Consider the following 14,357-nt stretch of genomic DNA (forward strand, 5'->3'; position numbering starts at 1 on the left):
GAATTCCATAAATTAACACAATGTAATAAAATTCAGAATTTTGATCAAGTAATATAAAAAAAACATGTAAAAGCCATTGAAAATGCCATATTAAGATCTGTAAGTTATAACGAGTGTAGTTAGGTAATCCACCTACACTATATGGCCAATAGTATTTGGACACCTCTCCTAATTATTGAGCCAAGAATCAGCTGGATGGGTGTAAAACACGTCGCTGTTGAATTTTGGAGCATGGGAAACATGTTCTGTTGAGTAATAAATCACGGTTCACTATCTGGCCATCTAATGGACGAATTTGCGTTTTGTGCCTGCCCGGAGAATGCTACCTACTGGACTGTATAGTGCCTATTATAAAATGGAGTGAAGTTTGTATAATGGTCTGGATTGTTTGTAAGGGGTTGGATTAAATCCCCATTTTTCCAGTAGGGGTTAATAAGACTTTTAAACAATTGTATGATTCCAACTTTGTGGTAATAGTTTGGGTAAGACCCTTTCCTGTCCTAGTATGACTGTGCCCCTGTGCACAAAGAGGGTCCCTAAAGACATGGTTTGACAAGTTCGATGTGGAGGAACTTGCGTATCTGCACAGAACCCGGACCTCAATCCCAACAAAACCTTTGGAGTGAATTGGAAAGGCAATTGCGAGCCAGACCTTTTTGCCCAACATCAGTGTCTCAACCATTGGTGTCCATATACTTTTGGCCATATACTGTAGTGTACCGAGTGTATATCTATTGTGATGTCACCGAGCTTAGGTATAAAGTATAGTGCTGGCCAGAGGGCTGTCATTTATCAGGTGGATGTGATCGGTACGGTAAGTACTTTATCATTGCTACGTCTCTAGAAGAGTCTCATCTATCAGTCTCTTTATGAATATTGGATTCTTACATGTAATTCTAGTGTTTGTTGTGTTATTTTTGTTTTTTATTTGGCATACTTATACACTAGGAAATTGCTTAAATAGCAATATTGTGGCCTGTCACATCTGCTCCATAGACAGAATGCAGATTGCAGACAGAAATTGGTGTCTGTATTCTGCTGGTAGATTCATAAAGCAACCACAAAGCAAAGAATGTGAATCTCTGGGAACTTATTATCACACCCTCCAGTTTATAACACCAGTAATTCTCATAATAAATGTTTATAAGGGAATTCATATTTATGAATTTTAGGTTTTCTGGCTGTAGACTATACTATTTATATATCAGGTCAATCCTGAATATTAGCTGGTATGGCTATGCAACCAACCTACATCAGGTGCCGCTATTGTGATGTCTTGAGATGAGTCTAGATAGCCGTGTTTCTTACTGCGTCTATGGTAGTATTGGTTTTATTACAAGATTTAAACTATTTGATGTTTGAATCATGTACATAAATAAATGATTATAAGGAGTATTGCTTTTTTTTAAAAAAAATTTTTAGTAATAAAATATTAGTAAGTCCAGGAATAAACAGCCTAATAGCATTCGTCAGACTAAATTGTAGAAGGATAGTGCTAATCCCCTGGAAACGTGTCCTTATTAACAATTGAAATGAATAATTATGTATATAATAATAATAATAATAATAATAATAATAATAATAATAATAACAATAAAAAAGATAACAATAAAAAGTATTTATTACTAACTCCAATTACTTAGGTTCTAAATTCTGGTTATCAATTAATATAAAAAAAAATTCAACCCTTTAAAATGCCATATGGTCAATTTAACAACCAATACATTGTTTCAGCTTCCAAACCTAATACAATGTTATCAACAGGGGCTCCCAGGTCATGTGATCCTCTGACACTTATGATTGACAATATTCTGTTATAGGAATACCCTATTTAATAACTAATTTTTCCAGCTAGTTTCATCACAAGTAACGACTCCCTTATAGTTTTCTGGTCTTTCTAGGTCTTGCTGTTGGATTGACACTGTGTTACTTACTGTGTTGCTTATACGGTTAGCGATTTGTCCTATTTTCGGAGAACTAGAGGCGATTAGTCAAATTCTATCTTGACTGTCTCCTGGTTTTATACCAAGGACATTGGTGCAGTTTTGCACCCGGGCATTAAACAACCATGCCTTTTTGGAAAAAATCTAAGAAATATCATGTCTCCCAAATTCCTGATGAAGGAAATCTGATGGGAGACATACCAACTATGGAGGAGCCTAACATCTCGCTCCAGAAGTTTTCTGTCATCAAAGATATGGCAGATGAAAAATCCAGCGATCTTAGTCACAGCAAATATTGTGACATTACGTCAAAGAACACCAAGAAGAGCGCATTCAGCCTGCTGACCCGCCTGCGCTCCAAAAATATCCGTAAAAGGTATGTAACTAATAATTCTCATACATTGCTCAGATATCCAGAGCTGTGGTATAACAGTCACTAGATCTTTAATTCTCCCCATATCTTCACAGAAACGTTGGCAGCAGCGCTGTGATCGGCGCTAGAGAACTGGATCGCTATTTCCCAGATAGACGGTTGAGACTATATGTTGCCACCTGGAATATGGAGGGAAAGGTGAGAAGTAATGTACAATATTTATTGTGACCCATCAGTGTGCCCGAGCTCAAGTTGGATGAAATGGGCCAGTAACCATGTCTCTTTAGTTTGTAGTTGAATATCACATAGTCAGGTTATATTCTACCCTATGTCAGTTGAGTTGGCGCTCTTTGTATACAATATTAATGTTTGTATATTTTGAACAGGATTACCCGCAAAATGTGGAGGATCTGCTGTTACCATCAGATGATACGAAAGACATTTATGTTATTGGCGTTCAGGAAGGATGTCCAAACAGGTAAGTCTTCTCAGGTTGTCTTACACCAGCCTATGACTGCAGATGGACAGCAGGTCGGCTGATACAAATTCTCTCTCAATGCTCTACTTATTGTATTATCACTCCTTAATTTTCAAAATTCAACACCAGAGGTTATTATATTGAGTGTTGATACAGATGAGTTGAGTATCTTAATCTTGTGTCATTTATTAATATGTAAATCTGAAATTGTGTCTTCTTGTAGACGGGAATGGGAGATACAATTACAGGAGACCCTTGGACCACACTATGTATTATACCACTCCTCCGGGCTCGGAGTCCTGTATCTCACCATCTTTGTTCGACGGGAACTAATCTGGTTCTGCTCAGGTAAGATTCACATTCCTACGTCTACATAAGAAGTGTTGAATGTAGTCATTAGCTGGAACATCTTATTTAGTTATTAGAATTAGATGCCTAAGAGCTTGGCTCTCAGATTCTTGACTTCTGAGTATTGGAGATCTAAAAGTTCACACCACAGTTACAAAGTATGAAATTATGTTCTAGTAATATTTCCATAGTTTAATTGGAAATAATTGCTATTCCATTGTTGCATGTAGTACTCTTAACCACTGACCCGTCTTTTTGTGTTTAATTTCTTATACAGAGGTAGAGCACACCCATGTAACAACCAGGCTATTCCACCATGTGAAAACTAAAGGAGCCTTGGGTGTTGCCTTCACCGTCTTTGGAACATCTTTCCTTTTTATTAATTCACATCTGAGATGTAAGTATTTACAATATTAATATATGACCATGTACAGTTTTACTTTGTATAAAATTGCTGCTATTTGATAATTAACTGAAATATATGGGATGATATCAAGAGATCTGTACTTATGTTTTGGTAAAAATAAAAGGTTTGTTCCTGTTTGATCAAACTTTTTCTAATCTATCAATCTCATTCTATGTTGTGAGTGGCCAGTAATACAGATACACGCAGGTACAATTAGTGCAGGAGGGGGTGGCGGCGGCTGGTTTCAGTTGCGCCGCCTCCCCCTCAGGGAGGCAGCAGGGCGGACGGTGCGGCCGTATAATCCCTCACACCCACCCCTCCTCTCCATTAGCGGTGGTGGCGCGCTGCAATGTGTTTTTTTGAAAATAATATGCGATTCGGGCCGCCCATATGATCATCCGCTACTGCTAATATGTATTTTTTTGTTGGCAGTTGGGGCAGTCAACAAGAGGATCCAGGACTATAAAACCATCACTGAGGGTCTCCGTCTGCCTCAAATTATTCCGGAAAGAATCAACTCCAATGCCTGTGAGTATTACTTATGTGGTTGAACCTATGGATCCTTTTATCTCTCTATTTGTCTCCGTTGAGTCTAATGCAGTCATGTGCTATAATTTTTTTATTTATTTTTATTCTACAGTGGACGTCACCAGCCGCTTTGATCGGGTGTTTTGGTTTGGAGACCTCAATTTTCAACTTAAAGAGGACAGAAAAAATGTGGAATCTCTTCTGCAGAAGATCCAAGGAAAAGATATGTCCAGTCTCCTCAAACACGACCATCTGAATGAAGCCAAGAACAATGGTATATTTACTAGTAGACCAGTATATCATCGGTGCGGGTCCGACACCTGGACGCTGCACCGTTAAGCTGCTCCAGTGGCCTGCGGGCACCGGATGTTATGCCACACAATGCTATGTACGGAGCCGGAAGCAGTTGGCTCCTTATATAGCATAGCTGCCATGATGCATAACTGCAGGTCTGCCTCCTATTCACTTTGATAGGAGCAGAGTTGCAGTACTGCAGCTCGGCTGCAATTCCGTGGCCGGCGCCAACTGCATCCGACATGTACATCCGGTGCTCAAAGGCACCGGACCAGCTGATTAGTGCAGGGTCCGGGTGTCGGACCACCACAGATCATGTACTGATGACCTATCTGGTGAGTATGTCATCAGTTGTCAGAAGTTGGAAAACCCCTTTAATACCACAACCACTTCCACAGATTAATACAAATCACTGACATGATGGTTGATATGTTCCCCAAATTCTTATATAGTGCTAAAATTATCAATTGCTCCTTTTTTTTTTTAATACTGACAACTTTTTTTTCTTTCAACTTAAGGGTCCATATTTCTAGGGTTCAAGGAGCACACCATTGATTTCCTTCCTACATATAAGTTTGACATTGGCACAGACACCTATGATACATCAGCAAAGCAGAGAATTCCATCATATACGGTAAGATATCTTATTTCCAGGTCTACAGAGCTTGAGAGACAATAGAATCCATGGGCCAGAGCACCCATTATATAATGAATCCCCTCCCCCAATGTAATGAATTGTTATTATTATAGCTGGAAGAGTAATTTCTTATGAACAAAGCTTTCAGTTAATTTTACTTTTATGTAGTGAGTTTGTCATCACAGTTTCCCAGTGTAATATGTCGTTGCCCAGCATGGGTCAAGGATACTTATTTAATGAAATCTGTGTGACCAAGTCAAACCTAAAATGCAATAAAGTCTCAATATTCTGCAATATAAATAAAGTAGGCCCAACATTTAGGTCTGTGTTGTTTTGCAGTTTAATAATCTATTATAATATGATTTCACTAATGATATTTGTTATTTTCATGACCTCTACAGGACAGGGTGTTGTTTAAAAGCCAATGTGAGGGAGATGTGCGAGTCCTGAGATACGACTCTTGCCCTGTTTTGAAGACCTCAGACCACCGACCTGTTTTTGGCATCTTTGAAGTAAAGATCAGGCCCGGTTCAGATGAGTAAGTCATGTTTTCCTCCATGTTGTTGGTATGATATTTTCAGTAGCCGTCATTACTACATGGTCCTTATAGCCAGAGCTCACACTTTGGGCAGGTGGCTGTACACCTTGGTAACAGTACTGGAGGATTATAGGATGTGAAACTAAGCAAAGTGTGGTTACCTGCTAACATTATCATATGTCTTACATAAATATATTTCTCATTCCAGCATCCCCTTGGCTGGTGGACGCTTTGATCGTAAAATCTATGTAACGGGCATTAGGAGGAAAGGACAAAAAAAGTAGCTGCATCTGTTCATGTCCTTACAGGTAAGAGCTTTGTAGTTGTCTATTATGTTTGCGGTGAAAATGTTCTTCCATCTCTTAGGTTTTCCTCTGTATCTGTAATTTATTTTATCAACTAATTTAACTAAAGTGTAAATAAGTGTTTTCAATCTTAAAATTCCAACTCCTTGTATTCAGACACGTTTTCATTTCTGAATGAAGGTTGTGGGCTTTGGGGAACAACTTCCCCAACTGTAAGCATGTATGTAGTATAGTACAATGAGTTTCCTAAAGGAACCTGTCATCTGAATGGATGGAACAACTGGATTTTATGATGCATTAGCTTCTAAGCAAAAATGATGGATACAAGGAACTTTGCTATTGATGGAAGACATTACTTGGCATCTTGCAGGACTCCTAAGGAACAGTTACAATCTCCGGGGCATAAAACATCGGAACATCAGAAAGTTCCCGTAACATGCTGAAGAACGCAGCTCTAGGTCAGACCCACTGCTTGCATCAACCATCTTCAAGGTTTGTAGTGTGACGCCAAGGATCAATTAAGAAATGTATTTACCTCAAATCACCTTAAAAAGTCTTCTAGATTTTGTGTCTGCTAAGAAACACACATTATAGAACATTAATAGCAAATATTTGTCTTGCAGCATAAACATCAATTCCGCAGTACATCTGGCGAGAATAGCGCTCCCTGTCACCGGAGGAGCCACCATCAATGCTGATAGAAAGGTAAGTTCCTCTGGATGTGTCCCCTCTCTATATTTATCAAGCAGCCTGAATGATCAATATTTAATAGGGTTGTGTGCTTCTCCCCCCAGAACAAGTCAGCAGATATCAACAGAACATCAACACTAATAACAACCAAGGGCAGAATCCGCCATCTTACAAGAATTCCAATGGCGAGACTTAACATTTCTACAACATCTGTCACAGAAGAGACATCAATGTGGTCACCAGGGCATCAATATCACGCAGAAGACCAGGTTCAGAACAGGACAATATGTCATCTCTTCTTGTGTCTGTGGAATCCAGATTTTCCACCCCTTACTGATACTACAGTATATACTGTGACATATACCGTAGTTTTTGCTGGATCTTGTATTACCATCATCTTTACCATTATATATTTTGATCCACAAAAACCTTAAATAAATCTTTAACATCAATCCATAAGTGTGACTGGTAATTGTTATGTGCGCGGCTGCAACTTAACACAGTGTATACATTTCACCTAACCGACCCTTCACAGCGCTATTTGTGTGACATCGCGTTTAATCCAGTGGTAGGTGACAGGACATTGTATCATATGTACACAATACAGAGTGTATGGAACGTGCCGCCATATGTACTGGATTATATACTGTAGGACAAAGAGTGACAGGAGATGTAAAACATTGATATATTTGATAGTTGCTTAACCACTTAAGGACGCAGCCTAGTTCGGGACTTAGGGCTCAGAGCCCATTTTTCAAATCTGACATATTTAACTTTATGTGGTAATAATGTCGAAATGCTTAAACCTATCCAAGCGATTCGGAGATTGTTTTCTTGTGAGACATTGGGCTTTATGTTAGCTGTAAAATTGTGTTGATATGTTCAGTGTTTATTAGTGAAAAATTGCAAAATGTAGAGAAAATTTAGAAAAAATAGAATTTTTCTAAAGTAAAAAATGCATCTGCTTGTAAAACAGATGGTTATACCAACCAAAATATTTACTAGTTCACATTTCCCATAATTCTACTTTAGATTGGCATGATTTTTTGAACATAAACAGCAATTTCTCATATTTTTAAGAAAATTTCAAAAGCCTTTTTTTTAAGGTACCTGTTCAGTTCTGAAGTGGCTTTGAGGCACCTATGTATTAGAAACACCCACAAAACTTCCAGTTTTAAAAACTAGACCCCTCAAAGTATTCAAAACAGCATTTAGACAGTTTTTTTAACCCTTTAGGCATTTCACAGGAATTAAAGCAAAGTGGAGGTGAAATTTGCAAATTTCATTTTTCTTGCTGAATTTAATTTTATTCTATTTTTTTCTGTAACACAGAAGGTTTTACCAGAGAAACACTACTAAATATGTATTTTACAGATTCTGCCGTTTTTAGAAATGTCCCACATGTGGCTCTAGTGTGCTCTTGGACTAAAACACAAGCCCCAGAAGCAAAGAAGCACCTAGTGCATTTTGGGGCCTCATTTTTATTAGAATATATTTTAGGCAGCATGCCAGGTTTGAAGAGGTGTTGAGGTGCCAAAAAAGTAGGAATCCCTCAAAAGTGACCCCATTTTGGAAACTGCACCCCTCAAGGAATTCATTTATGGTTGTTGTTACCATTTTGACCCCACAGTTTTTTCACAGAGCGTCTTTGAATTTGGCTGTGAAATTAAAAAGATGAAATTTTTTCCAATAAGATGTCATTTTTGATCAAAATTTCTTATTTTCGCATGGAACAAAATGCCCCATTTTGTTGCCCAATTTGTCCTGAGTGCAGTAATATCCCATTTGTGGTGATAAACTGCCGTTTGGGCCCATGGGAGGTCTCAGAAGGAAAGAAGCGCTATGTGTTCTTTGGAGTCCAGATTTTGCTGGATTGGTTTTCGGGTGCCATGTCGAATTTGCAGAGCCCCAGAGGTATCAAAGCAATGGAAACCCACCAGAAGTGACCCCATTTTGGAAACTAAACCCCTCAAGGAATTCATTTATGGGTGTTGTGACCATTTGGACCCCACAGTTTATTCTCAGAATTTATTTGAAATGGGCTGTGAATTAAAAAAAATGTGTGATAAACTGGGCCCATGGGAGGGCTAAGAAGGAAAGGACCACCATTTGGCCTACTGGGGATTTTCTGGTACTAAGTCATGTATGCAGAAGCCCCTGAGGTACCAGTACAGTTGAAACCCCCGAGAAGTGACCCCGTTTTAAAAACTACACCCCTTAAGGCATTCATCTAGAGGTGTAGTGAGCATTTTGACCCCACAGGTATTGTTTAAAAGATAATGCGCAGCAGATAGTGCAGAGTGAGATTTGCAATTTTCTATACATATATGCCATTTCAGTGTCCGATATATTGTGCCCAGCATGCGCCACCGGAGACATACATCCCATAAACTGTAATGTGGGTTCTCACGGGTACAGCAATACCCTACATGTGGATGTTAACAGCTGCCTGGGCACACAGCATGGCCCAGAGTGTAAAGATGAGCGGGATAAGCTGTGCGGAGTGCATCATGGTAAGTAAAACTGGGGTAGATTGAAAATCAACGGACGTATGATACATTTTAAAACACTTTCATACAGAGCCCTGGTTTATCGGGACACGTGTTATATTGATATATTGTGTCTTACCTTATCCCCCTCTTATAGCAGACTTTGCACTTCTTTTGACTTTTTCCCTTCTTGCCAGTTTGGGGAACTCCTCCTGGAAAGTATTGCCCTGGTACGATGCGTGTTGCCCTGCTTCCAGAAGTACTTGGTGCCCCCCTTCATGGTCCCTAAAGATTAGGTTCTTGATAACCACCTCTTGAAATTCCAGGAAAGTTCCCGCCTGGCCTTTACATCGATGTAGTACGTACGCATTGTACAATGCAATCTGAATGATGTGCATGGCCAGCTTCTTATACCACACCGCATGGCACTGTAGGGCTTCAGGACTTGACCTGACAAGTCCACCCCTCCCATGTACCTATTGTAGTCCAGGATGCAGTCTGGTTTGGGGTTCTCTGTACTGGTACCTCGTACAGGTACATGGGCACTGGTATGGCCATGTATTGTTGTCAATACAACGACATCTCTCTTGTCCTTGTACTTAACACACAATATGTTGCTGCTAGAATGTGCCCTGCTTCCACCCCTTCTTGTTTGCCCAAGCAGTGTCTTAGGGAGGTGTAATGTCAGGATAGGGAGACAGACAGGTGAGCCCTAATCTATCCGCCACTCAGACCCTGCCTACTTTCACAGCCCGTCCTAGGCGACGGCGTACAAATGGGCGACGGTCCATACGCTCAATATGTGCACGACAGACAAACAAGACAAGGGTACACAAAAGCAAAGGGAAGTGGGGCAGTTGCCCACGGCAAAACCGTGAGCAACAGAGTAGTGGATGAGCCGAGTCAAACCAGGAGTGTACGTGGTAACAAATGCAGAGCAGGAGAATAGTCAGTCAAGCCAGGGTCAATATGAAGCAGAGGTCAATGGTAACAGCAGGAACAGCAGAGCCAGGAAACAAGAGAATCACAGGCAAAGGACAAGCATCAAATTAAGTTATAAGTAGACCAAGGGCGGGAGCTAGAACCGTCTGGCCAGGCTGCGATAGGCTCTCCCACTCCTCAGCCTACCAGCCTGAGTGGTAGCAGATCGAGTCACTCTAGCAGACCTAGACACAGATGCAGGCTTATTAACCACGGGCGTTGACACAGAAGCTGTGTCAGGCAAATCCTTCACAGGAGGCCTCTCCGATTTCTTCTAGCAGTGCCGCATGCCACAGTACTTCTGGAAGCGAGGCACTTGAAGAGTAGGACGCTGGTATAAAAATTATCCAGTTAGAGGTGGTAAACCTGGTCCAGCAGTGGGTGCACCAAATCCCACCCAATTTTTGCGTTAACTCCCAGTAAGGGGAGGCATTCTAAGGGCTGAATACTGCTGTCCTTGTAAGTATACCCTGATGCACTCTCGCACAACTTATACATCTTCACGCCATACCTTGCCCTCTTACACGGCAGGTACTGGTGGAATTGAAGCCTCCCTTTAAAATGGACCAGGGACTCATCAATAGAAATACAATTCTCGGGGGTGTATGCTTTGGAAAACCGGGCACTAAAATGGTCTAATAGGGGTCTCCGTTTATACAAACGGTCAAAACTGGGGTCATCTCGGGGTGGGCGCTGCTCATTATCAGTATAATGTTAGAAGCGAAGTATTGCCTCATAACGCATCCTGGACACGGCCATACAGTACATTGGGGTATGGTATAAGAAAAAGCCTCTTTTTTTTTATTTTTAGTTACCAGTTTAGTTCTGAAGTGGCTTTGGGGGGGCCTATATATTAGAAACCCCTATAAAACACCCCATTTTAGAAACTAGGCCCCTCAAAATATTCAAAACAGCATTCAGAAAGTTTATTAACCTTTTAGGTGTTTCACAAGAATTTAAAGCAAAGTAGAGGTGAAATTTACATATTTCTGTTTTTTTGTAAGAAAATTGTTTTTATTCCTTTTTTTTCTGTAAAACAGAAGGTTTTACCCCGAGAAACACTACTCAATACTTATTGCCCAGATTCTCCAGTTTAGAGAAATATCACAGATGTGGTCCTAGTGTGGTAATGGACTGAAGCACCGGCCTCCGAAGCAAAGAACCACCTAGAGGATTATGAGGCCTCCTTTTTATTAGGCACCATGTCCGGTTTGAAGAGGTCTTGTGGTGCCAAAACAGTGGAAACCCCCCAAAAGTGACACTATTTTGGAAACTAGACCCCTTGAGGAATTCGTTGTAGTTTTCATGGGGTGCATGTGACTTTTTGATCAGTTTTTGTTCTATTTTTTTTATTTTTTTAAAACAATCCAATTTTATTGATACGAACACAGAAATGAAATAACACATTAACATTCACATTACAATTTTCCAACATCGTATACAATAGTGACAGCATATCAGGAAATCCCCAACTTCCCCCCTTTCCCCCCTCCCTGCACAGCCCCCCACTATATCTCCGCCCTTTGTTTCTAGTACCATTCCTGGTCAGAGCACATGTCTCTTATCAAGTTTCCCCACCACCCCTTCTTTGCTCCAGACTCTATCACCTCCAGTTCCTCAGACGACTCTCGCACTTAGTCTGCTCAGTTCAGGTGTCAGCACCTCAGGACAGGCCATCCATCTGCTCCATTGTTTCTCAATTTTTTTTTCCGTGCCCCTTTTAGAAAATATCTTATGCTCCATCAGGATATTATAGTTCAACATTCCTACAATTTCCCTCATCCTTGGTGGCTCCGCGTCCAGCCAGTGTTTAGCAATGCATTTCCTCGTTTGATATAATATCTTGGCAATTGCCAGGCTTGCCATTCTGTCACTCTCCAATTCTCCCACCGCTCCCAACAACATAACTTTAGGGTCTGCCGCCAATTCCCGACCATACACCTGCTTTATCAGGTCCAATATTTCCCCCCATAGGGTCCTCAGGGCCTCACATGACCAAAACATATGCAATATGTCTGCCTTCTCCTCCGTGCACCTAGGACATTTAGCATCCGCTCTAATACCCATCTGTTTTAATACCCACGGGGTGCGGTACACTCTGTGTATCAGGAAGAGTTGTGATCTCCTCTGCGCCAGACTGAGCGTTAAGTGACATGTGGACGCTAATATCTCCTCCCACTCCTCCTCGGTCAATGGACCGACATCCTGTTCCCATTTCGCTTTTACCAGCACCATTGGGTTTCCCAAGTGTTTGGACAGTAAGCTCCTGTACGCCATTGAGATCAGGCCTTTGGTCGTGTCAGCCCGTCCCACATACTCTAGGACCCCAAGAGCACAGACCGTCAGGTCCACCACATGCGCCTGCGCCTGTAGGGCATGATGGATCTGCAAATATTGGTAAAACATATTGTGCTCCAGTGGAAATAGGTCTTTCAACTGCTGAAATGATCTCAGCCCGTTATCATCATACAGGTGTTGTAATCGCCTAACCCCTGCCGATTCCCATTTTTGCATGCCCTCTAATTGGTATAATTCCCACAAGACCGGATTATGCCATAGGGGAGTATATTTGGTACACATTCCCACTCCCAGTATCTGTTTGCACTGCCACCATATTTTATGTATCAGGAGTAACGTTGGTTTAGCACTCGCCAATCTCTTAAAGGTATGCGCTTCCAGACCCTCTAGTGGGTTGAGTCCTCCCCCCAAATATGACAATAAACGTGCACTGGAGCCCCAGGTCTCTGTGTCCTCCCACCCCTTAAATTGTTGGCTCTGGGCAGCCAGGTAATATATCCAGGCATTTGGCAGCGCTACCCCCCCTTCGTCTTTAGGCAATTGCAATTTCTCCAATTTAATCCTTGGAACCCATTTTTTCCAGACCAGATCCCGAAAGAGATTGTGCAATCGTCTGAACCAGTGCTTAGGTATCCATACTGGGGAGTTATGAAGAATATATAAAACTTGAGGCATAAGGATCATCTTGATTAGATTAGTCCTCCCCAGAGCAGAGAGCGGGAGCCTGTTCCAGGCATCCACCTTATGTTTCACCTTGAGCAGCAGTGGTGAAACATTCAAAGACATATAGTCTTGGACCCTAGCCGTCACCTTATCCCCTAGGTACGTAAATTCAGAGACTATCGGAATCCGGGGTCCCACTCCAGTATCTACCATATTCACCGTGTCAAGTGGCATCAGAGCAGACTTGGTCCAGTTAATATTTAATCCCGAGAACTCCCCAAACCTTGTGATCGTATCCATTACTACCTTCAGTGTATTCTCAGTGTCCGTCATATATATTAAAATATCGTCTGCATATAGTGAAATTTTTTCCTCCATTTCTCCATATTGCAAGCCTCTTATATGCTCCTCCTGCCTTATGAGGCACGCCAGTGGCTCTACCGCCAAGGCGAATAGCAATGGTGACAGTGGGCACCCCTGGCGCGTACCCCGGGCCAGTGAAAATTTCTCGGACATTGCACCATTTACCCGTATGCGGGCTTTAGGGGCCACATACAACAACTGTACCCACTTCACGAAGTTAGGGCCGAATCCCATCTTTTCTATTACTCGCCATAGGTACCCCCATTCTACGCAGTCAAACGCTTTTGCGGCGTCTAACGTTAGCACCGCCCTTCCTCCTTGATCATCCAGTGTCGCCTGAAGTTTTAAAAACAGCCGCCTGAGGTTGACAGCCGTCGATTTGGAGGGCATGAACCCCGATTGGTCTTCATGCACAACATGCTGTACCACCCTGTTCAGCCGCAGGACCAATATCTTTGCCAAAATCTTGACATTCGATGTCAACAAGGATATTGGTCTGTAGGACTCCGGTAATTGACTGTCTTTCCCCTCTTTTGGGAGAACCACTATCGTAGCCTCATATAGGGAGTCTGGTATTTTACCTCTGTCAAAACTATCCTGCAAAGTACTCAAGTATTCTGGCGCTAGTTCCGTCCCATATTCCTTATAGATTTCCCCCGGTAACCCATCTGGACCCGGAGCTTTCTCATTTGCCATATCCCTTATCGCCTGTTCCAACTCCTCCAGTGAAATAGGTGCCTCCAAGCTTTCACAGTCCTCCCGGCCCAAGGTAGGCAAATTAATGTTTCCCAGGTACTCGTCCAATTGCTGTGTGTCGTAATGCACTTTGGATGTATACAGGTCAGTATAAAACCGCTGAAATATTTGCAAGATTTGCCCCGTGTGTGTCTCCAGGTTCACTGAAATAACAGCTGAGTAAAAAGATATCTTTAATAGTAACTAGTTTAAAAACAGGGGTAACACACCACTGTGACATAAGCCCCACCGTGAAAATTAAAAAATGTATTAAACAGAAAAACACTG

The 14,357-nt window shown here is 41.6% G+C and overlaps 1 protein-coding gene across 1 annotated transcript; it reads left to right on the forward strand.

The window, feature by feature from the left end:
- Positions 1–2,068: 2,068 nt before the first annotated feature.
- On the forward strand, positions 2,069–5,549 carry LOC142722156 (phosphatidylinositol polyphosphate 5-phosphatase type IV-like). The gene is made up of 8 exons (XM_075848873.1): positions 2,069–2,319; positions 2,412–2,514; positions 2,703–2,794; positions 3,018–3,142; positions 3,420–3,532; positions 4,197–4,350; positions 4,889–5,004; positions 5,409–5,549. The coding sequence occupies exons 1-8, from the start codon at positions 2,069–2,071 to the stop codon at positions 5,547–5,549; spliced, it is 1,095 nt and encodes a 364-aa protein (XP_075704988.1).
- The last annotated feature ends 8,808 nt before the right edge of the window (positions 5,550–14,357 follow it).

This window comes from Rhinoderma darwinii, unplaced genomic scaffold (assembly GCF_050947455.1).
Source record: "Rhinoderma darwinii isolate aRhiDar2 unplaced genomic scaffold, aRhiDar2.hap1 Scaffold_532, whole genome shotgun sequence".
Taxonomy (NCBI): domain Eukaryota; kingdom Metazoa; phylum Chordata; class Amphibia; order Anura; family Rhinodermatidae; genus Rhinoderma; species Rhinoderma darwinii.